At 57.3% G+C, this 24,130-nt stretch overlaps 1 protein-coding gene across 2 annotated transcripts; it reads left to right on the forward strand.

Moving 5' to 3' along the window:
• Positions 1-6,214: 6,214 nt before the first annotated feature.
• PLA2G4A (phospholipase A2 group IVA) lies at positions 6,215-22,704 on the forward strand. 2 transcript variants are annotated; one of them, XM_032958568.2, is made up of 17 exons: positions 6,215-7,240; positions 9,001-9,108; positions 11,885-11,966; positions 12,611-12,759; positions 13,480-13,596; positions 14,566-14,603; positions 15,398-15,533; positions 15,698-15,834; positions 16,022-16,244; positions 16,477-16,591; positions 16,852-16,989; positions 17,100-17,192; positions 17,864-18,235; positions 18,565-18,749; positions 19,061-19,256; positions 19,915-20,072; positions 20,891-22,704. In XM_032958568.2, the coding sequence occupies exons 2-17, from the start codon at positions 9,061-9,063 to the stop codon at positions 21,044-21,046; spliced, it is 2,343 nt and encodes a 780-aa protein (XP_032814459.1). In that variant the 5' UTR covers positions 6,215-7,240; positions 9,001-9,060; the 3' UTR covers positions 21,047-22,704. The 2 variants fall into 2 exon arrangements, with proteins under 2 accessions (XP_032814459.1, XP_075924981.1); XM_076068866.1 differs by lacking the exon at positions 6,215-7,240 and adding an exon at positions 7,294-7,871.
• The last annotated feature ends 1,426 nt before the right edge of the window (positions 22,705-24,130 follow it).

A 24,130-nucleotide genomic window follows, 5' to 3' on the forward strand; every position in this document is an offset into this window, starting at 1 on the left:
TGCGTCACGGAGCCGCTCCTGCCGGGCAGGGGAGGGGGGGCATGCGAGGTGGAGGGGAGGGGGCATGCGAGTGGAGGGGGGGGCATGCGGGTGGAGGGGGGGGCATGCGGATGGGGAGGGGCGAGCGGCGGTTCTCACAGCCTGCGGTGATTGCGGAAGGTTTTGATGTGGTTCGCATTCTGTCAACAGTGTTCTCGTTCCCCGTAGCGACCGACTGATGACTCTCACCTATGTGTCTCACAGGTGGGGCAGCGGTGGGTGGCGCCGTGGGTAGCGCACTGCTCAGGACCAAGAACAGTGACAGCGAATATGAGATCGGGTCGTGGGTTTTCCCCTCGGCCACAGAGTATTATTAATTGGCGTGATGTGTAAGCACATCGTCACTTGGGAGACAAAGGCGGCCTGGGCGTGGTGCTGGCCACACTAATCTGTCGGTGCTATATGGGGGATCTTTCTCTTTGCTTGTGTGTGTGAAAGTCTCGCGTGCCACCTGAGGCATCTAATTAAGTGGAACTTTCCCTTTGTTAAAATGTCGTGGAAAGTTCCGTCTGTGATGAGACCCAGCCCGCGTCTGTGCGATCACTCTCCGCGCTCCCACCCCGCCTCCGTCGACCGCCTTCCTCCCCGCGGTGACACGGGCACCTCTCCCGGCACCCACAACCCACGCCCTCCCCGCCCCGCCATCACCCGCCACACGCTCACATCCACACCAGCCACCCACCTGCCACACCAACGCGGTCCCATCATCCACTGCTGCTGTTGTCTGCCTTGCCCGTGCTTGAGAATTGATGTACTTATCCGATTTTAACTTATACACTTTAGGTATGTCTATTTACTTGTTTTTGTCTTACCTTTCCAATACTTTGCACTCCTATCGTTGTTTTATTGTTTGTAACTTTCCAGCCCTCTCCTACTGGTCATCTGTGAAAAAGAGCTGCATAGCTAATCGGATTTCCCGCCCCTCCCTCCCAAACATTATCGGATCATTCCCAAAAGATTCCATCCACCGTAACGACTCCTCCTGTTTCTCAAAGGGGGAGTGATTCCCCCCTCTCTCTCCTCCTGTTCCCCCCTCTCCTCCAGTTCCCTCCCTCCTCGCCCCCTCCCCTCCGTCCCGTGTGTGCGGGGTGGAATTCCACAGCGGTTCGCGCCACATTCCCCTATGAGCCCAGCGACCCGGGTTCAATACCCGCTCACGGCCAGTGACGATTGTTTGAACCGATCCTGCGCCTCCCCTAGGTCGACTCAGTCTCAAACGAGTGCGACGAGAGAGACAAAGCTGGTCGGGCGTGATGTTGACCACCCACCTCCTCGTGTGCGGTGCTGACCTTCATTGGTGTTCGCGAACAACACTTGTCCCAACTAGCCGTTAAAAGCTGTACGGGGGACCTTTGTGTATCTCACCTGTACTTCCTGTGTGTGTGTATCAGCGTGTGTGTGCGAGGATGTGTCACATTCCTTAGCTCTGCGAACATTACGTTATCTAACCTCTCCTCCTTTACTGCCCCCCACCCCCCACCTTCACCCCGTCCGTCCAGGTGTCACGCACCTGGTGTCTGTAGGAGATGAAAGAGGGCACTCAGGTGTAACGCCCAGTGAGTATGGGAGATTCATCAGATTTTCGGAATGCTTTGATGCGGATTTAAGAATCCCCGCGTGGCGCAGCATACATTTACATCGAGTGGAACGTTTCTGGGGTGGAACACACCTGGGGTGGAACACCTGGTGTGAGACACACTTGGGGTGGAACACACTTGGAGGTGGAGCACACCTGGGGTGGAACACCTGGTGTGAGACACACTTGGGGTGGAACACACTTGGGGTGGAACACACCTGGGGTGGAACACCTGGTGTGAGACACACTTGGGGTGGAACACACTTGGAGGTGGAACACACCTGGGGTGGAACACCTGGTGTGAGACACACTTGGAGGTGGAACACACCTGGGGTGAAACACCTGGTGTGAGACACACTTGGGGTGGAACACACTTGGAGGTGGAACACACCTGGGGTGGAACACCTGGTGTGAGACACACTTGGGGTGGAACACACTTGGGGTGGAACACACCTGGGGTGGAACACTGGTGTGAGACACACTTGGGGTGGAACACACTTGGAGGTGGAACACACCTGGGGTGGAACACCTGGTGTGAGACACACTTGGGGTGGAACACACTTGGGGTGGAACACACCTGGGGTGGAACACCTGGTGTGAGACACACTTGGGGTGGAACACACTTGGAGGTGGAGCGCACCTGGGGTGGAACACCTGGTGTGAGACACACTTGGGGTGGAACACACTTGGAGGTGGAACACACCTGGGGTGGAACACCTGGTGTGAGACACACTTGGGGTGGAACACACTTGGAGGTGGAGCGCACCTGGGGTGGAACACTGGTGTGAGACACACTTGGGGTGGAACACACTTGGAGGTGGAACACACCTGGGGTGGAACACCTGGTGTGAAACACACTTGGGGTGGAACACACTTGGAGGTGGAGCACACCTGGGGTGGAACACACCTGGGGTGGAACACCTGGTGTGAGACACACTTGGGGTGGAACACACTTGGAGGTGGAACACACCTGGGGTGGAACACCTGGTGTGAGACACACTTGGGGTGGAACACACTTGGGGTGGAACACACCTGGGGTGGAACACTGGTGTGAGACACACTTGGGGTGGAACACACTTGGAGGTGGAACACACCTGGGGTGGAACACACCTGGGGTGGAACACCTGGTGTGAGACACACTTGGGGTGGAACACACTTGGAGGTCGAGCACACCTGGGGTGGAACACCTGGGGTGGAACACCTGGTGTGAGACACACTTGGGGTGGAAAACACTTGGAGGTGGAACACACCTGGGGTGGAACACACGTGTCGTCATCTCATACCCCAAGAGCCATCACGCGCGATGTCATCACATGCCCCTCAGGACCTTATGGTGCATAGCGCAGTCTATTATTAAATGTCTTTGGCCTCTATATTTATGCTGTGAAGAAGAACCGTTGGCCGAAACGTTTTTTTAGGAATGTGTTGCTTTCTTTTGTTATTATCTGTGCTTGTGCATCAACGTCAGCGCAGCGTCACACACACACACACCTGCCGTGATCCCACTCACCTGAGACCATCACCCCTGGCATCATTACCTCCGATTAGCTCGGTTGTCTATATTGGGTGCGAATGAAGTTCTACATACATCATCACGCACCTGAGACCATCACACACCTGGGATCATCATCACACATCTGAGACCATCACACACCTGGCATCACTATCATCATCACGCACCTGAGACCATCACACACCTGGGATCATCATCACACATCTGAGACCATCACAGACCTGGCATCACCATCATCATCACACATCTGAGACCATCACAGACCTGGCATCATGATCACATGCCTGAGACCATAACACACCTTCTGTGGTTCCGCACCACTGCCCAAGACCCACACCTGGCACCATCACACGCACACACACCTGCTCTGCTCTCCCATGTCTGCCCCACATGTCCCCACGTGTGTTCGCGTCTCTCTCTCCCGCAGTAGTCTCCTAGCGCCGCCACTTGCCCGGGGAGTGTCCAAAGGAGCGAGACGCACACGCATTTGGCTGTCAATGAAGGGTCCCAGCTGATAGCGATCTGTGAGTGGTCGCAGGCACTCAAGATTTTACTTGAAGATGACCATGAGGCGCGGACCGAGGAACCCTTCGTTCTCACCCAGTATAATGTAATACAAAATAAAGGGGCTGTTTTCCCGAGAGAGGCAGAACGATGAAGATGGCATCGTGGCCATGATTGCTGATGCGACCACACACTTCATTGGCATCGATTGATACCCCTCCGCCGGATTCCGCAGTTTCTGGTGCACAGGACCTGTCCGGATAGTCCGCACACACCGTCTCTGCCCGTTGTCAGACTCGCATAGAGACCCATAGACTCACATATAAACCCATAGACACACACACAGACCTACAGAATTGAACAGGGACATATAGACTCGCACAGAGCCACAGACTCACGGAGAATCATAGTTTCACATAGAGACCCCCATACTCACACAGAGCCATTTACTGACAAAGAGTCTCTTAGACTCGCACCTACTCACACGGAGAGCCATTGACTCATAGATAAACCCCCATACTCACACAGAGAGCCATTGACTCAATCAGAGTCTCATCGACTCAGACGAAGCCACAGACTCACACGGAGAGACCACGAAATGTGGGCTCAGTCTCCACCACCACCTGGCCTCTGGCTTTCTCTTGCCCTGGGTCGAGGACTCGTGGAGGCTGCTCCACTGCTCGTCTGGGTCACCGGCTCCCATGGGGCTACGCGCGTCCCACCCAGCGCGACCGTCTTTGTGTCGCCGTCCTACCAAGAAGCACCTGGCCCAAAGCCTCCGAAGCGCAAAGCGGCGAGCAACAAACAGCACGAAGGAAGCTGTAACAGATACGAGTTGCCGTGGTCTGCGGGCTATGAGGTGCTCCGGAAATTAAGAAATGAAGACGCACCCCACACTCGTGCCCGGTGTCAGCGCAGTCACAGCGCTGGCCACACACGCACAGCTACTGGATTATAAGACGCACCCCTAACAGCTGGAGAGATCCTGATGGTTGATGGTGGTGGTAAAGATGATCATGACGCAAATTGCGATCACATTGATAACCGATGACGTTGACAGAGCTGATGACGATGGTGTAGAAAATCCCTGCACGCACGGGTGGCAGCTGCGACAAGTGACCAGAGCAGTCTCGCCACGGTGATGGGCGATGTGATGGGTGACGTGATGGGTGACGCGATGGGTAACGTGATGGGTGACGTGATGGGCGGTGTGATGGGTGACGTGATGGGTAACGTGATGGGTGACGTGATGGGTAACGTGATGGGTGACGTGATGGGTGACGTGATGGGCGGTGTGATGGGTGACGTGATGGGCAGTGTGATGGGTGACGTGATGGGTGACGTGATTGGTGACGTGATGGGCGGTGTGATGGGTGACGTGATGTGCGGTGTGATGGGCGATGTGATGGATAACGTGATGGGTGACGTGATGTCTAAGTGATGAGTGGTGCGATGGATAACGTTATGGGTAACGTGATGGGTGATGTGATGGGTGACGTGATGGGCGGTGTGATGGGTGACGTGATGGGTGACATGATGGGTGACGTGATGGGTAAGTGATGGGTGACGTGATGAGTGATGTGATGGGTAAGTGATGGGTGACGTGATGGATAACGTGATGGGTGACGTGATGGGTGACGTGATGGGTAAGTGATGGGTGACGTGATGGATAACGTGATGGGTGACGTGATGGGTAACGTGATGGGTGACGTGATGGGTGACGTGATGGGTAACGTGATGGGTGACGTGATGTGTAAGTGATGGGCGATGTGATTGGTGACGTGATGGGTGACGTGATGGGTGACGTGATGTGTAAGTGATGGGCGATGTGATTGGTGACGTGATGGGTGACGTGATGGGTGACGTGATGTGTAAGTGATGGGCGATGTGATGGCGTGATGGGTGACGTGATGGGTGACGTGATGGATAACGTGATGGGTGACGTGATGGGTAAGTGATGGGTGACGTGATGGGTGACGTGATGGGTGACGTGATGGATAACGTGATGGGTGACGTGATGGGTAACGTGATGGGTGACGTGATGGGCGGTGTGATGGGTGACGTGATGTGTAAGTGATGGGCGATGTGATGGGTAACGTGATGGGTGACGTGATGGGTGACGTGATGGATAACGTGATGGGCGATGTGATGTGTAAGTGATGGGTGACGTGATGGGTAAGTGATGGATAACGTGATGGGCGATGTGATGTGTAAGTGATGGGTGACGTGATGGATAAGTGATGGCTAACGTGATGGGTAAGTGATGGGTGACGTGACGGGTGACGTGATGGATAACGTGATGGGCGGTGTGGTGGGTGACGTGATAGGCGATGTGATGGATAACGTGATGGGTAATTGATGGGTAAGTGATGTGTAAGTGACGGGTGAAGTGACACAACGCGTGGATTGTTGCATCGCGGGCTTCGGGATGACTTCACCCGTCTGACCCGCCTCTACTGGACCTCTGTGAAAAGAGCTTTATAGCTCCGCGGATTCCTTCAGTGCGAGTGCAGATCGTGGTTCTGGATCGATCGTGACGGAGGCACAACGGCCATGTGAGTTCAATGCTTGGTGGGGGTGGGGAGTTGATGGCGGAGCCCGAGAAGGAGGAGAAGGAGGAGAAGGGGGGGCCGTGGTGTTGACGAAGCCCGCGAAGCCCAAGAGACGTCCCCGGGCTCGGCGCCCCCTGCCCGGGCCCCAAGGGTCGCGTCGCTGCGTGCGCCAAGCGGCGGGCGGGCGGGCACGGGGAGGCCTTCATGCAGCAGTGGATTGATAGTGGTTGGTGATGATCGGCGTCAGGGGAGGCGCCTAGCGGACACCCCGTACTCGCGCCGCTCAGCCTCCTCACTGCTCTCTATTCCCTTGATCCCCCTCACCCCGCAACTCCCCAGACCCCGAATCCCCTCATCACATTTTCAGACCCCTAATCTCCAGTTTCTCCAGACCCCTGATTACAAACCCCTGATCCCCAACCCCCCCTCACTTTTGATCTTAGACCCAGACTCCCCAGACTCCGAACGCGCCGACCCCCCTCCGTAATCCCCTCAGATCCCCGGCGTCTCCTCGGAGGCCCCGGGCCCCGTCCCTCCGTGAGCCCGCGACCCCCCCCCGCCGCCGCCCGCCTCCCGCGCCGCGCCATTGAGGAAGCGCGGAGCAGGAAGCGGCGAGGGGGAGACACGCGGGGAGGCCGCCGAGTCCCCGTGCCAGACCCCGCCGAGTCCCCGTGCCAGACCCCGCCGAGTCCCCGTGGCAGACCCCGCCAACCCCGCCGGACCCCGAATCCAAGACCCCCTGTAACCAAGACTCGCGAACCCCCCAGCGTCCGTGTACCCCCTCGGTCCCACAACTCCGTTGACAAAACTTCGCCAAACCCTGAGCAGCGGAGCCCGGCAACTCAGCGGACCCCGGATCAAGGGGACTTTCAAGCACCCTGTGATCCTAGATCCCCGTCGTACCCCGAGACTGGGACCCCTGCAAAGTCGACTCCCCTTGGACCCGAGTCTCTTACCCCGGATCGAGGGGACCCGACTACTGGACGTCAGAACCCCGAATCCGGAGGTATCCCCTCGGACCAGCAGACACAGTCGGACCCCGGATCTAGGACCCCGGTGAGTCTCTCCCCTCTCGGACCCCGGCCCCAGGGATCCCAGGGACCCCGGTGCTCGGGTCGACGCCGGGGCCCCACTCGGATACATCGGCGAGTCCCCTGGGACCCCGAGGGGCCCTTGCCGAAGCGGTCTAAGATATTTGGGGACCCTTGGGATCCCTCGGGACCCGTTGCGGATCCCAGGCATCCTCAGTTGTCTCGGTGGTCCCCCAACCCCCTCTCGGGGTCTGTAACGCAGGGGCCAGGCAGGCGCGGGGGTCGGGGAGGCGGCGATCGCTGGGGTCTACGTCTCTGTCTGTCGTGTGTCCCGGGGAACAGCGGACCCCGTTGAGATCAAGGGGACCCTCGTGATTATTGGGGTCGGTTGTGTGGGGTTGCTGTACGGCCATTGTTAAGATAACAGGGGACAGGAACCCGCGACCATCGCGGCCGTCGGGGTCCGGCTTGTGTGGACCCAAAGTCCCCCTCGGCACCTCTTAGAACCCCTGACAACCGGGGTCCCGAGTCGGGGTCTGGGGATGTCAGTCGTCAGGGCTGGGAGCGAAGTATTTCGCGAGGAGATGAGAGAGGACGTCTCGGCCTCGTGGGCTCACGTAGGCCCATCATCACGCGAGGCGGTGAAAGCCTTTACGGTACTGTACCCCACTCAAAGCTGCATTGTGGCCGATGACAGTGAATTTCTGTGTGCGAGAAACTCTCCGTTGGTGATGGATGCTGACTGGACGTGCAGAGGGAGGCTGTGAACGAGATTGCCGAGTTACTGAGTTTGAATAAGTGCGGTCGGCTGTGCATGCGTGTGACGCATGGGGCGACGATGAGGTGAGAATGTGGAACAAAAGCTGAAACAGTTGCACGCAGTTACACCGAGAGCTACGTGACAGAGACGTGGCCACGGAGATGAGAGTGCAGTACAGCAGTGGATTATTAATTCCATTTGTGTGGAACTTTAGGGTTGGTTATTGGTCAAATATACCAATGCAGGACCCTCCTGAAAACAAGTCTCAAGACTTGTGTAAATAAAGCGCATTGCTCTTTGTACTGCGGAGCTGACTAATGGACACGACTGGTGATGGAATGGCAGCCAAAGGAGGGAACGACACCTCAGGTGGCACAGTTGCTGCTCTGATTCATGGACGCAGTCTCAGTATACCCTTGCCACTACCGTCATCACAAGCATCACCATTCATCCAGTCTTGACTCTCATCACAATCCTCATCCTTACCATCACTATTTCCCATCACTACCATCAACATCACCCATTATCACCACAATTACTACCATCACCATTGCCTTTATCACCACACAGGCTACTACCCCAGTCCCCTCACCGATGCGGTTCAGGGGTAGGAGAATTAACTTTTGACTTGAAACCACATTGATTGCATCGGTAAGCAAAATTGGGAAACGGATGTAGTCAGTTTAAACATTGAGTTAACGGTTGCTGTGCATTCTCTTGAGATGCGGTCGCAAGTCCAGGGTCAAGACCTTCTAGATTTGACGCTTTCGTGACTGCAAGGATCCATACTCTTTGGTTCTATTCGATAAAGTCACGTAGGTGACTTTACCGAATAGAACCAAAGAGTATCAAGACCTTCTCTTCTCCTACCTGTGACTGACCACTTCTGTACCAATAAATATGCCCACTTTCAATAGAACATTTCTAGATTTGGGGCATTTAGACACTGTTCACCCGCAATGTATTGCATTTTTCTATACCATATCTGTGTTTCTGTGGTGTCTGTGTCCCCCTGGTTGCTTCAGGACTGGACACAGGACAGGGCGGCAGAAAGGGGCAGCAGTGGGGGGCACCTTGTGGGCACCATGCCGCGTTTACAAGGGGTCGGGGCCGACTCTTACCAGTTCAGTGTGGTGAGTATCATGGCACAGGGTGCCACGCCATACCACCTCATACCACTTTAATGTCACACCACCACACCAAGCCATATAAAATTCTAAATTATGTCACACCGTACCGTGCCACAACTCTCCATGACATGCCACACAATGGCACACCTTGCCACGTCACCAAGCCACGTCGCCCTGACGAATGAGAAAAGTGAGTAGACATGGGCAGGACACATCATGGCTTGAAGGGATGATGGGTGCTGGTAAAGACTTATAACGCAGTGGTAGCCAAAGCATGAAATGTGCCCAAGATAGGGCCATGAAATAAACTCATGAGCGGGTGCATCGCGAGCCCATGAGAGATGGCGTCAACTTGGCGAGGGCTTCATTCAGAAGTGGATAGACCGTGACAAATGGCGATGATGTCACTGTGGGCCATGCACCCGTGCCCCGCTGTGGGTCCCCTTGGTGATAGCACGTCCGAATGCGTGCGCCACAGCCGGTTGTCATCTCCCACCCCTGCGGGAAGGGCGGTGGTGACGAGGAGACCCGGTGAATCCCTGAGACTCCACCGCGACGATCGGTAGGGGCAGCTGCTGGCACGTCTGACTGACCACCCGTGCGCCTTCTGAAAAATTATTTTTCATGAGTGCGAGAGGCCACTGATATTGAGAATAGCCTTTTCAATGAACGACCCATTCCAAGAAGACCAAAAGTAACAATGATTAATTCCAACAGTTGTAAGTTTTAACAGGAAATAAAATACAGAATTAAAAAGATGTAGCTCAGCAAAACAGTTACGAGGAACAAGATGGGGAAGATTAAAGAAAACGTTGGGAAAATTAAATTAATACGACTGCCGTCTTTCTGTCGACAACAAAATGTTCCCCCCGTTGCTGTAGAGCATCTTCAGTCACATTTACAAGGGCATGCCGCGCGACTCGCAGGGACGATGGCTGCTGGCGAGAACAACTGCTGAGTAGCAGCCAAATTCGGGAAAGCGCCCGAGTTGACCGCAGCGGTGAAGCGCAGAGGTCTGCTCTCGTGCGGGCGCTGGGGGTATCGTTGCATCGCAACCGCGATGGATGGCGCCGACTTGGGGAGGCCTTCATCCAGGAGTGGATTGATCACGGATGCCGATTATGGTGACTGATACGTAAGCGATGTATGGTAATTATATTTTGTATACCATTTGATCAAAAGTGTTTTCCACGACCGTGCCCATGGAAATGTATTAGGGGTGGCGGGGCGACAGTGGTGGCAAAGGAGACACGGGCAGGTGGTTGGCGAGGATCAATGCTGCCACTCGCCTGCGTGCGTGTATGCACGTGGCCTCAAAGTGCACCTGGCCTGGCACAGGCGCCGCGGTGACGTCACCGTCACTTGGTGGCGAATGGCGGGTATTGGTGTCGGTGTACGTCTGTGTGTCTGCGTGTGCATGGCAAATGGGCACGAGAGCGTGGGCGGGGGCAAGATGCGGTGCGGCACGAGTGTGTGCGTCATACACTCACCCACACAGAAAGTGCCAAATTAGAGAGCATGTAAGTGAGAGTGCGAGGGCAGTAAGTTGCACGTGAGATCAGTTCTACTTTCACACCCCGCGTGTGGTTGGGGAGGGCGTGTGGACATGGTGTATCAGGTGAGTTTAATTTTGGGTTCAGTTGTGTATGAGTTATGGCTGTGTTGGTATTGTGTAACCGGTGAGATGGTGTTGTGTGAAGTGAAGTTGTGTTGACATGGTGTTCCAGGTGAGTTTAGTTTTGCTGTGTATGAGTTGAGGTAGGAGTACAGGCACTGTGTAACAGATGATCCTGTTGTTGGGTCGAGTTGTATTATCATCGTGTGCCACGTGAGATTAATTATTTACCCGGTGAGATGCTGTTACGAGTACAACATGAGTAGCGATAACCACAACAATATCTATATAGCCACGTGAATCTCCTCTGGGACTGAGTCGTTTTCAAGAGAGACCTTGATCAAATGGGAACACACAATGCTAAAGCAAAACCGGAACACGGCAGAGGAATCTCGGGAGTGCAATGTGGTGTGCATCATACACGCATACGACGATTGCGTGCGATTCGAGAAAGTCTTTTGTGAAACAAAGCCCGCCGCTCTGTCTCATTAACATGAGTATGGCCACCGTTTCTCTACAGCTTCTTCACTTCCAGTTCAGACGATCATTCATTTAGCCCTGACCAGGCATTCGGCTCGGGATGCCGGCTTTAATAGAGCAGTGCGCCAAAAACTGCGCTGCCACTTCCGCCAATTTGGAGTTATCGTCATCACCATCAGCAGCAGCAGCCATGACCAATCCACTGCTGGATTAAGGCCGCCCCAGGCCATCGCCACCTCTCACGATCCTTGCGATGTAACGATCCACCCAGGAGCACCTGCACGCGTTCTGGTTTATATCGAATCTAATGCAACCTTATTTCACGACGCAGTTCCAGTCCGTGAGACGTACATCACAGAGGCAGAGAAGCTGTGTTTATTTCATCGTATGCAAGAGCATGCACCGTAGAAATCACCTTTCAGACTTAAAATTGTAGTAACAGGTCTTGTGTGTGCACACGGGTATGTCTGTATCGTGTGTGTTTGTGCATAAATATTTACAGTAGAAATATAATCTGGGGTGTCTGCCAAGTGTAGAGACGCACCTTGGGCGTGACACACGTACTCGGGCCACACCTGAAGTCGACAGCAGCCACACCTGGAGGTTACGCACAATCCGGACCGGAGCGGGCGTTGTGACGGAGTGCAACCCCCTGCTCCCCCCCCCCTCCCTTCCGCTCACCAGGTACCTCACCAGGTGTGCCACAAGCTGGTGGTGAAAGTGCTGAGGGCCGAAAATGTGACCAAAGGGCGCCTGGGTGACATGAGTGAGTCCAGGGTGGCACTTCCCACCTGCAACTCGGCCCTCACCTTAACCACTCATCCCTCCACATTCGCCAAGATGCGTTGTCCACCCCTGTTCTCGCCACTTGCCTCCTGTACTCACCGTCACCAGCCACCACCAACGGTTACCCCTCGCCGCTTCTCTGCTCGCCACCCACCCCTCATTACTCACCTCACTCTCTTCGCTCACCACTCAAACCTCCACATTCTTCACGCCTACCTCTGTCATATCACTCCCATGCGAGATTGTGTTTCCAGCCGTGTTTGTGTAATCTCTTTAGCGGAGTAACCGACCGATAAATACTTACGTTCACACGGCAGTGTGGGGCAGTCGTAACACGTGTGGCTCGCAACAACTACCTGGGTTTGATTCCTGACTTGGCCGCCTCAGCGTGTGGAGTTTGTAGAGCCTGTCCGTTTTCTGCATCTGTGTCCTGCGGGTTCTCCAGTTTCCTTTCAAAGCCAAAAGCATTTGTGATTGGTCTTGGCCAAACGTCCCAATGCAGGATCCTCCTGATAAAGATTATTTGGACTCAGTGGGGCTTTTCCGGGTAAATAAGTCATTATCATTGTTATTGCAACGTTTACACAACTGAATGTGCGCGTGTGCACACGTGCTTGTGTGCAGTGGACACGCCGGACCCGTACGTGGTGCTGGACATCCGGTTGGCCGCCGACAGCTACAAGCGAACACGTCACCTCGACAATGACGTCAATCCCACGTGGAACGAGAGCTTCGACTTCCTCATCGACCTCAGCATGGAGAACATCCTGGAGGCAAGGCCCCCATCGCACCATCGCACCATCGCACCATCACAGGGCATCCGTCTCTGGATTTCAACACCTCCAATCTAATCCTGTGTCCCCTGTATCCGGTTTTCTAACCTGTTGTCTCATGTAATGCATCTAATTCCTTCAAATCGTCTGTTGTCCTGGAGCGTAGTGTGGTTGGCCAGGGCACTGGTACAGAAAATGAAATTTCCCCTTCCCCCCTTCCCTCCCACTGTCCCATTTCCCCTCTCTTCATAGCCTGCCGCCTCAGCCCCTCCGGCCCGTGGAGCCTCGGCCCATCCGGCCCGTGGCCCCAGTGCAATTGAACTGCCTGTGCACTTGATCGCTAGGCCACTGATCTTGTCTGCTGGTGCTCTATGAATTCGTATCTCCCTTTGCCATCCCATTTAGACTAATTTGCGGGTAATTTTTCAGCATTGGGATGTTTGGCCGATACCAGTTACTTTGCACGTGTTCCTAAGGAAACCCATGCAGAGCAGGGGGAGAACTTGCGCGCTCCGCACAAGCGCCCGAGTCCAATTTGGCGAGAGTCTCACCGCAAGGCGTGAGTGTCATTGCGAGTGTCATTGCGAGTGTCACCACAAGACACGAGTGTCATTGCGAGTGTCACCGCAAGGCACGAGTGTCATTGCGAATGTCACCGTGAGGCGCTGCCGCCCAGGTGCTGCCACGTTCATCACCTCCATCCCCGCCGCCCTCACGCAGGTGACGCTCATGGACGCCAACTACACGGTGGACGAGAAGCTCGGCTCGCAGAACTGTAACCTGCGAGGGCTTCTCCATGAGGGGCAGAGCTACCCGCTCACCCTCACCTTCAACAAGGTGGGGGTCCCCCACCACCGCCCCCCCTGGGGCCCCCCACCACCGCCCCCCCTGGGGCCCCCCACCACCGCCCCCCCTGGGGCCCCCCACCACCGCCCCCCCTGGGGCCCCCCACCACCGCCCCCCCTGGGGCCCCCCACCACCGCCCCCCCTGGGGCCCCCCACCACCGCCCCCCCTGGGGCCCCCCACCACCGCCCCCCCTGGGGCCCCCCACCACCGCCCCCCCTGGGGCCCCCCACCACCGCCCCCCCTGGGGCCCCCCACCACCGCCCCCCCTGGGGCCCCCCACCACCGCCCCCCCTGGGGCCCCCCACCACCGCCCCCCCTGGGGCCCCCCACCACCGCCCCCCCTGGGGCCCCCCACCACCGCCCCCCCTGGGGCCCCCCACCACCCTCCTCTGCCTCCATTACCTGGCAGGCCCTGTGCCCCCCTCTAGAAATTGGCAGCCCCTTAAGAGCAATGAGTAGGCATCGAGTTATCAGCTGCACTTCAATCCGCTGCTGGATGAAGGCCTTCCCGAGCCATCTACGTTTCTCATCGTAGACGTGGGTAGAGCCATGTGCTTAAGAATCAATTTACTATTAATGCAATCGGTATGAAAGTTGTAAGCCAGTGGTGTGTTCATCGAACGGAGCTGATGGAACTGTAGAGACAAGACGCACTTCGCGAAAGAGACGATAGAGGCGAGACTACCGTAACAGATCTGTTTTATTGGACTGTGAGCCTGGACGATCCATCGCATTCCAAGATAACTTTTACAACTACTCATTGGTTTTTTCGGTAAAGTCACGTATGTAGAAATACAATAAAATTATATTAAAACAAACACTCGCAAGTTTTACAAGCTGAGTCACGAGCCGCGTGCGTAAACTGAGACCACTGACCCCCACGTTTCCCGTTGACGGGACGAGTAGTAACGGGGCGAGCGGGGCGCGTGCTGATGCTTGTGCCCTGTGTTCTCTTTCAGGTCACCAAAGTTTACTTGGAGCTGCACCTGGAAGTGTGGTGAGTGGTGTTCCTCGGCGTGCATGCCGGCGCGTTAGTGAGGACCGACTGAGGCCGGCGTGTCACACGAGAGGCTGAGGGGCCAACAGCAGCACCACGCCGGGTACTCTTTTAAGGAGAGGCCCAGGACCGGTTTGGATATATATTCCCTGCCGATGTTAGCCTTGATTAGCGCGGTTGGCTACGCATGGTGCGAAAGGAGTTCAACATACGAGTGGGAAATTGAACACTGGTCGCTGGGCTCATAGGTGCTCGCTAACGGTGCTCTCCCTAACAGCGTGTTCAAGGCTGTATGGGAGGTGTTTGTGTGTTCGGTGAAACAAGGCGACAACTGCCTCGCTCTGCTTCGTGCCGGGCGTGCGTGCTCGCGGTAAGCTCGCGTGCGTGCCGGGCGTGCGTGCGTGCCGGGCGTGCCTGCTCGCGTGCCTGCTCGCGTGCCTGCTCGCGTGCGTGCTCGCGTGCGTGCGTGCGTGCTCGCATGCGTGCGTGCTCGCGTGGTACATTGGTTAGCACACTGTGCCAAGAACCCCGGCGACCCGAATTCGATTCCTGCTCACAGCCAACATTCAGTGATAAAATATTTGAATTGGTCCTGGGTCTTCCTTAAGTCGTCGGTCTAAAAACGAGTACCTGGTGCAGCGTGTAAACATCCACACTGGGGAGTCGAAGGAAATCGGGCGCAGTGCCGATTACGCCACACCCTCGTGCGCCGTGCCGGTCTTCATTGGTCGCTCGCTAACGGCACTTTTCCAAACGGTCAGTGAAGGTTATAACCGGGATCTTTGTCCTTGCAGCACCTCATCAGATCTGCGATTCAGCATCCACTTGTGCCAGGAGGAGAGCGAGTTCCGGGCGAGGAGGAAGGAGAAGGTGTTTGAGAGCATCAAGAAGCTGCTGGGCCCGGAGCGAGCACCCAGGTCCCACCGAGAGGTTCCCAGCACCCCAATCCTGCACCCTCGACACATACACGTATACACACACACTGCGGCCCAGCGTGGTGCTGGAAACCCATTGTTTGCCATGCCAGACTTAATAGGCACTTGCCCCAACAGTCTGATAAAGGCTACACGGAGGATCCATGTCTGTGACCCCAGGTCCCCACGGTGGCTGTGCTGGGCTCGGGCGGGGGGTTCCGCGCCATGACAGCCATGGCCGGGGTCTTCAAGGCGCTGCAGGAGTCTGGGGTCCTCGACTGCACCACCTACGTCGCAGGGCTCTCCGGCTCCTCCTGGTACGTGCCGAGCCGCACGCTCTGCCGCCTACTCCCTCCACTCACTCACCCCTGCAGCCATCCACACACTTACCCCCTTCACCCACCCACACAACTGACCTTGCACTCACCTACTCACCCACTCATGCTCACCTACTGACCCACTCATGCAGCCTGGCCACCCACTCACTCGCCCACCCATCCGCAGGTACCTGTCAACGCTGTTCTCGCACCCGGAGTGGCCGCGCAAGCCAGTGTGGGAGGTCAACCAGGAGGTGAAGGTGTCCGCGAGCCACTCGCGCTTCTACCTGCTGCGCCCACAGAGCCTGCGCCGCTACGTGGAGGCGCTGTGGAAGAAGAAGCGCTTGGGCCAGCCCGTCACCTTCACCGACGTGTTCGGCCTGCTCATCGGGGAGACGCTCATCCCCAACGTATGCTCTCCCGTCCAGCCGTCCGTCGCTTTGTCCGTCCGTCCGTCCATACGACTGTACATTCATCCGTCTGTTCATCCACTTGTCAGTCCATCCATCTCCCTGTCTATCCAACCTCTGCGTCCCAGCGTGTAAGGGGCTAGGGGCGTGGTGGTGGTGCAGTGCGACATGAACCCGGCCCCCTCGCGGCCCTCGACTCCCGTGGGTGTTAACGGGCCGTCCAATTGTGCAGAGGATGCAGGCGAAGCTGTCGGACATGAAGCGCGCGGTGCAGGGGGCGGACACCCCGCTGCCCCTCATCACCTGCCTGCACGTTAAGCCGGACGTGTCGGAGATCATCTACGCCGGTCAGCACGCAGCCCCCTGTCCTAGCAGCCCTTACCCTGCCCTTCTCCCCAGCTGGCCCTGCCGTTGCCTCAGCCCACCCTGCCCTGCCCCCACCCCAGCTGACCATCTTGCGACCATGCCCCCCCTGCCCTCGGCACTGCCCCCAGGCATGCCCTAGCTGACGCTGTTGACCGATGATCTTGCCTTTGCCGACCCTTTGTACCTGCGCGTGCGTACATCTGCGTACGCACGCGTACACCCGTGTGCCCGCACGGCGCAGACTGGGTGGAGTTCAGCCCGTTTGAGATCGGGATGGCCAAGTACGGCACGTTCATGCGCCCCGAGCTCTTCGGCAGCAAATTCTTCAAGGGCATCGCGGTGCGCAAGTACGAGGAATACCCCCTGCACTTCCTCATGGGTGAGTGGCACCGACTCTCGCTTCACCTCTGCTCACCTCCCATCTACGCCCACCCCTCCCTCCCTCTCCGGGTGTGCCGCGAGTGACGCGGGGCGTTGGGTGTGCCGCAGGAGTGTGGGGCAGCGCCTTCTCCATCCTCTTCAACCGCGTCTTTCAGCTCGGAGACAAAGGCGAGTGCAAGACCACGATGGAGGAGGAGATAGGTAAGCATCACACCACACAGCCTGTCACACCACTTAGCACACACCTCACTGCATTCCACTACATAGCAAACTGCTCCAACAGCGCCACACCACAGGGCACAGTCCACCATACCATGCTAGTAGACTGGAGTAGGTGGTACGTGACTAGTAGTAGCCACAGCCATAGTGAGAGGACATACTGGATGTGGTGTGCTGGGCGTGGAAATATATTCCGGGTCGCTGACACAAACAGACCGCGGCTGAAATTAATCCCTGGGAATGGGCGCCTACAGTTGCTGAATGAGGTGAACGTTGCACTGTTGTTGAGGTTGTTGTGACGGCGTGGTGTGTTATGTGCTTCGTACATGGGTGGAGTTGTGGCAAAGAGGTCAGCGAGCTATGTACCTGGCGGCCTGAGTTGGATTCTCGCTCACGGCCAATGTCAACAATGAATATTTGAACCCGTCCTGATCCTGGGCCTCCCCTAGGTCAACTCGGCCTTAATGAGTATCTGCTTTCGGTGTGTAAACATCAGCATTGGGGAGACAAAGGTGGCCGAACATGGCGTTGGCTGCACCACCTCATGTGCAGTGTTGGCGTTCATCAGGTGCTGCTCGCTAACAGCACTTGCCCAAACAGTCTTTGAAGGCTACACGGGGGACCTTTGTCTTTGTTACGTGCGTCTTACACAGCGAGCCTGACCGTGGAGACCATCACGAGCAAGCAAAGCGCTTCTGACAGCGACGACGAAGATTCCACCGACGGGATGAGTGGCGGCGGCAGCGGCGCTAATGCCGACGGGGCCTCAGAGCAGGCCACAGCCAAGGCCTGTGGCACCGCTGCAGCGGCCGCAGGTGGCGGTGGCGGCGGGAGCTGGGTGGAGCGCATGCTGACCACGCTGGTGGGCGACACGACGCTCTTCACGACGCGCGAGGGGCGCGCCGGCAAAGTTTTCAACTTCATGCGCGGACTCGACCTCACGAACGTCCCCCGCGCCCCCTTCACCCCCGCCTCTGCCGGGGGCAGCCAGCGCGACTACACCGACCACGACGTCGCCGTGGCCGGTGAGGGGCAGCCGCGAGAGAGAGGGAAGTCGGGGGACGACGGGGAGAGGGTCTGGCGAGAGAGAGGGGCAGGGAGGAGTAGGGGCAGTGGAGGGGGAGTAGGGGTAGGGGGGTGAGGAAAGAGGCAGGAAACGGTGGCAAGAAGTGTGAAGGGACAAAGCAGTTATAACGAGCCCTGTGTAGTTTGCTGCTTGTGCACACACCGTGTTCCCACGTGCCTCAGCCCATCCTACCTGTGCCACGCATGCTGCAAGCACGCCATGTGTGCGTGTGGATGATGTATGCGCGTACGTGTGCGTGTGGATGTGTGCGCGTTGATGTGTGCGCAGACCCCGAGGAGTTTGGGATGATCTACGAGCCGCTGGACGTGTGCAGCAAGAAGATCCACGTGGTGGACAGCGGCCTGACCTTTAACCTGCCCTTCCCGCTTGTGCTGCGGCCTCAGCGCGGCATCGACCTCATCCTCTCCTTCGACTTCTCGGCGAGGCCCAGCGACTGCAGCCGTCCATTCAAGGTACGCACCACGCGGCGGCGGCGATAGCAACGGCGGTAGGGACCATTGGGGTGCTGCTGGTGTTGGCGATAGCAACGCTGGTTACAGTGGCGACGACAATGGTGGTGGTCGAGACGACGGGGTTGATCGTGGTCACAATTGTGGTACTGCTGCTGCTGTTGGTGACAGCAGTGATGGCAGTGCCCATGCTGGTGGTGGTGCCGCGGGCAGCGGTAGCTTCCACGATGGCATTGCCGCTATCGGCGGCGGCGGCGATTACCGCAGTTACCGACGCCGACGCGTGGTCTCGCCGGTGTCGGCCGCGCGAGCAGGAGCTGCTGCTGGCGGAGAAGTGGGCGAGGATGCACAAACTGCCGTTCCCGCGCATCGACGAGAACGTGTTTGACCGCGAGGGCCTCAAGGAGTGCTACATCTTCAAGCCGCAGGACGCCCGCGAGGAGCGGCGTTGCCCCACCATCGTGCACTTCGTCCTCGCCAACATCGACTTCCGCAAGTTCAAGGCACCAGGTGCGCTGGCTGCTTGTGGGGCCCGGGGCCGGCGCCTCGCTCGTCCCCCCTCCGTGCTGGATATGGGGGGAGCGGCACGGCAGCAGATGTTATCGCAGACAGCGCACTGGACTTGCGATCGCCGAGGTCCCCGGTTCGGTTTGATCTCCCGGCGTGGCGGTTGGCACAACGGTGCACGTTTCTTGAATCTCCACGCCACGCGTGCGCCGTGCCCCCAGCAGCACAACCTGCGGTGGTTGTTGTACCACTCGCGGTAACCGCATGGGAAAACCAGGGGTAAACCGGTTTGCGTTTAGCTTGCTAACGGAGAAACGAAGGGGGCTGTCGTGGCGGTGGTGACGGTCAGCACACGGGAGCTGGAGCATCCCCTCCAGTCGTTGTCCACCAAACAGCGTAAAAGGTTACACCACGGTTAGGAGATCGGTGGGGTGGGGTAAAATGGGGGTCTCTTCCACAAAGTCTAGCCAACATGGTCTTCACGGCTCTCGTGTTCCCAGGGTGAAACATTCCCGAATCCATCCCTGGTCCACCCACCGAAGTTTTACATCGGCCAACTGGCCTTTTGGAGTCATAGGGACCTGCACCCCTGCCTGGTACAGCAGAGGGTGCGAGGTCAGAGGGTAAAGGTGAGTGCCGTGCCCTCTGCCACTCCGCCCAGGAGTGCCGCGGACCACCAAGGAGGAGATGGATTACGGAGACTTTGACATCTTCGATGACCCGTGCTCCCCGTACTCCACATTCAACTTCCACTACGCGCCCGAAGCCTTCCAGAGGCTACACGACCTCATGGAGTTCAACACCCTCAACAACATCCAGGTGAGACTCAAAATGGTGCTCGCTACAAGGCGGCACCGTGACACACTGCAGATATACACACAGCCGATATACACAGCCACACACACAGCGAGAGCACGCACACAACAGCTCGCCCCACCCCCACACGGCCGCGTCCGTCCCCCCGCCCCCCATGGCTGTGAGCCCCCACTTGTGGGCAGCAGCAGCAGCAGCAGCACGAGTTTCCGTTCACGTCTCCCGGTCTCCGAGTGGGAGTAAGCGGGCGAGGACAGCAAGAGCAGCTTTCAGAATCTCGGAGTGGAAACACACGGAATTAAACAAACGCAAACTAAAATAACATTCCGGGCGGAGCTCCCCGCGCGACACAGTGCAGACACTCGGCTGGGAAACGCGACTCAAACGTCCCCAGCAGAGCGGCGACAGTTCCCCTGGAGCGAGGGGAGGATGGCTGCATGACCACCACCGCGCCACGTTGTTAGTTTTACCTTCAGAGCCATTTTGTTCCTGCAACCACAGCCGTCACACCTGGCAATAGTAATGAGCATATAGCGGGCTTTGTCAATCCACTGCTGGATGAAGGACTCCACACGCCGCACTGTTCACTGGGCTGGGGCGGCGGGGTTTTTTGACCATACTTCACCACGTTGGTCAATGTAGGTTGGGGAAGTAGGGCCCCAGGACCGGTTTGGATTGGCACTGGCGTTCCGGTAGCCGGGAGCGAAACTCGCAGCATTGCCAGGTTCATAGCACGGTGCGGCATCCGCTGCGCCATCGCTCCCTAACCCCCCTCCCCCACCCCCTTTGCTCCGCCACCGCTCCGGCCGGCCCCCACTTGCCAGGCCATAAAAGACGCCATCGAGCTGAGCATCGACTACCGGCGGCGCAACCCGACGCGCCAGTCGGTGACGCTGGCGGAGCCCGGCGGGGTGCTGCTGCGGCCCATGGACGGCTCCCGCAAGCGGCCGGCGGCCGAGCCCCTCCACAACCTCACCTGACGGCACCGGCGGGGGAAGGGGGTCGCGGCGCCGGCCGCGCGCGGACGAACCGACCGGCACGGACGGCCGGACGGGCGTGTGGATGGACTACCGGGTAGACGGGGGGGGGGTGGGGGGGAATGGCGTACCAAGATGGGCGGGCTGACGCACGGACGCACACACGGACGGGCGCACCATTCTCTGTTGTCCGTGGGCATGTTATCGAAGTTGCGAGTTAAACGCTTGTGACAAAACTAAACGTCACGGCGCACGCGCCGGTCCTATTCTTTAGACGCTCTTCCCTCTCACGACCTTGACTCAGTGCCCACCGTAACCACAAACATGTCGGAAGTTCGACCCCTAACAAGCAATACAAACCTGACGCGTAGTGAGGTTTTTCTTCCGGGAGAGCCCTCCCTCCCCTCCGTGAGGAATGAAGAGTAGCACACGGAGCCTTAGGTGTAGCGCAGGGCTGTGAGGAACGCGGGGCTGTGAGGAACGCGGGGGCGCTTCGCTCCGCACGCGGCTCCGGTCGGCCAGCAGGGGGACGCGATGCTGCCTCCGTATGCGGTCCCAACCGAAGGCTACTTTGGCGGTCACACCGCCCGGCACACAATGGCCAAGTCGGTAAATGCTCGTGCGCATTTAAATATTTTTGGTCGTGTGAGGTGGTGGAGGGTCCAAACGACACAGATCGTTAGGTGGCCCATCCCAAAAATACATTCTGGACCAAAGGACATTTCACGGATGGGTAGACCGGCGACTGAAGGGATACGCAGCGAGACGGGGCCCGCGCGAGGGAAAGGTAGTCTTACAGAATAGACTCGGCGCTGTAATCAATTTCTACGCTCATTGACTGTTGCGCGACTATGCGCATATATTGTACGTGATTGGTTAATGTGATCCCTGGACCGCAATGTGGGAATGGATAAACCTTCAGGGCTGCAGATGACATTGTATTTACTTCTGACACTCGACTTTCCTGGCTGATATCACCGCCATCATCACACCCCCCCTCCCCCGCCCGTACCTCTAAGCGCTTCCGTAGAAGTAAAAGTCGTGTTTGTTATTTGGGGAGAATCCCAACGACACCGGCATACCGCATCTTGTATTCCTCCTCTCGCTATGGCTGTGGTCACATTCCACCGCTTCCAGTGTTACCTGCCCCGCGGAAAACATTGTTGCGTACCTGCACACCACATCCAGTATAACTCCCCTTCGCTCTGCCTTCAACAACGTGCAGCCACGTGCCACGCACTCCGTCTTAGCAGCAGTGTGCAAATGAAGCTCCGCAGTTGTGACGCTCATGAGCCTGAGAGAGACACGGGGACCTACTGCGCACTGCTGCTGCTGCCCCCTTCCCCCGTGGCCCTGCCCCGTGGCCCTGCCCCGTGGCACTGGATGTGCAACGTGCGTCATGTCGCGGGATATTTGTTGCGGGATTTTCCACCGGGTTTCCTAAATCCACTGCAGTGAGTCGGTGCGCTTGAGCCGCCATGGAATTATTATCTTATGATAATAAAAATAATGGGTCAGAAAAACAAGCGCGGTCTTTAAATAAACATGCAAGGCATGTGTCACCTTCCTGTGCTCCCTATTACTAATGCCTTAAAGAGCGGATACGTTCAGCTTTTTTATTTTCGTTTCTTCAACTTTGCCAATAAAGTAAAAACTTAGAATTGCGTCGGAGCGATCCAAACCGAGTGTGCGTGCGCGCGTGTAAACCACCACTGAAGTGCCGGGCAATAAAAACTCTCGTCATCCAAACGGCAGAGCCAAACTGGGTGCGTGGCCACCACCCCCACGAGATGGCGAGTTGAGACGGTGAGTTGAGACAGCGAGTTAAGACAGCGAGTTGAGACAGCGAGTTAAGACAGCGAGTTGAGACAGCGAGTTGAGACAGCGAGTTGAGACAGCGAGTTGGAGACGGCGAGTTGGAGACGGCGAGTTGAGACAGCAAGTTGGAGACGGCGAGTTGAGACGGCGAGTTGAGACGGCGAGTTGGAGACAGCGAGTTGGAGACAGCGAGTTGAGACAGCGAGTTGGAGACAGCGAGTTGAGATAGCGAGTTGGAGACAGCGAGTTGGAGACAGCGAGTTGAGGCGGCGAGTTGAGGCGGCGAGTTGAGACACCGAGTTGAGACAGCGAGTTGGAGACAGCGAGTTGGAGACAGCGAGTTGGAGACAGCGAGTTGGAGACAGCGAGTCGGAGACAGCGAGTTGGAGATAGCGAGTTGGAGACAGCGAGTTGAGACAGCGAGTTGAGACGGCGACTTGAGACGGCGAGTTGAGACGGCGAGTTGGAGACAGCGAGTTGGAGACAGCGAGTTGAGACAGCGACTTGAGACAGCGACTTGAGACAGCGAGTTGAGACAGCGAGTTGGAGACAGCGAGTTGAGACAGCGAGTTGGAGACGGCGAGTTGAGACGGCGAGTTGAGGCGGCGAGTTGAGACAGCGAGTTGAGACAGCGAGTTGAGACAGCGAGTTGGAGACGGCGAGTTGAGACGGCGAGTTGAGGCGGCGAGTTGGAGACAGCGAGTTGAGACAGCGAGTTGAGACAGCGAGTTGGAGACGGCGAGTTGAGACGGCGAGTTGAGGCGGCGAGTTGAGACAGCGAGTTGAGACAGCGAGTTGGAGACAGCGAGTTGAGACAGCGAGTTGAGACAGCGAGTTGGGACAGCGAGTTGAGACAGCGAGTTGGAGACAGCGAGTTGAGACAGCGAGTTGAGACAGCGAGTTGAGGCAGCGAGTTGAGGCGGCGAGTTGAGACAGAGAGTTCACGGAGCTGGCGAGGGGGCCTCGTCCCACACACAGGAATCGGTCCCCGGGTTCTCACCGTCTCACAACACAAAGGGGGCCCAAGGGGATACTCCCTCTCGTTCCACCGCAAGATCAAATACCGTTCCACGGTTCTCTCCCAAGTGCCAACTGCTCAATACATTTCAGAAACAAGTTTTAGATCTGGTTTCTGCCAGCAGCATTTGTTTAAGCAGGCAAACGTGGACCGTTTCAACATCTCCGAGTCTCATCAACAGTCAGGCCTGTTATACAAATGGTTCCAGGTTAAGGATTTGCACCTCCAGAGTGCCTGGTTAAATTCCTCGG

Source organism: Petromyzon marinus, chromosome 22 (assembly GCF_048934315.1).
Source record: "Petromyzon marinus isolate PM22_M1 ecotype Great Lakes invasive population chromosome 22, UKy_Petmar_22M1.pri1.0, whole genome shotgun sequence".
NCBI classification, from domain to species: domain Eukaryota; kingdom Metazoa; phylum Chordata; class Hyperoartia; order Petromyzontiformes; family Petromyzontidae; genus Petromyzon; species Petromyzon marinus.

What these genes read in the sequence shown, in the direction of transcription:
- PLA2G4A (XM_076068866.1), top strand. Translation starts at nt 7,758, where the DNA reads ATGTCAGTCGTCAGGGCTGGGAGCGAAGTATTTCGCGAGGAGATGAGA. An exon ending in GTCGGAGATCATCTACGCCG is followed by an intron (nt 16,592 to 16,851) that starts GTCAGCACGCAG and finishes CGCACGGCGCAG; the next exon opens with ACTGGGTGGAGTTCAGCCCG. An exon ending in CCACGACGTCGCCGTGGCCG is followed by an intron (nt 18,236 to 18,564) that starts GTGAGGGGCAGC and finishes ATGTGTGCGCAG; the next exon opens with ACCCCGAGGAGTTTGGGATG.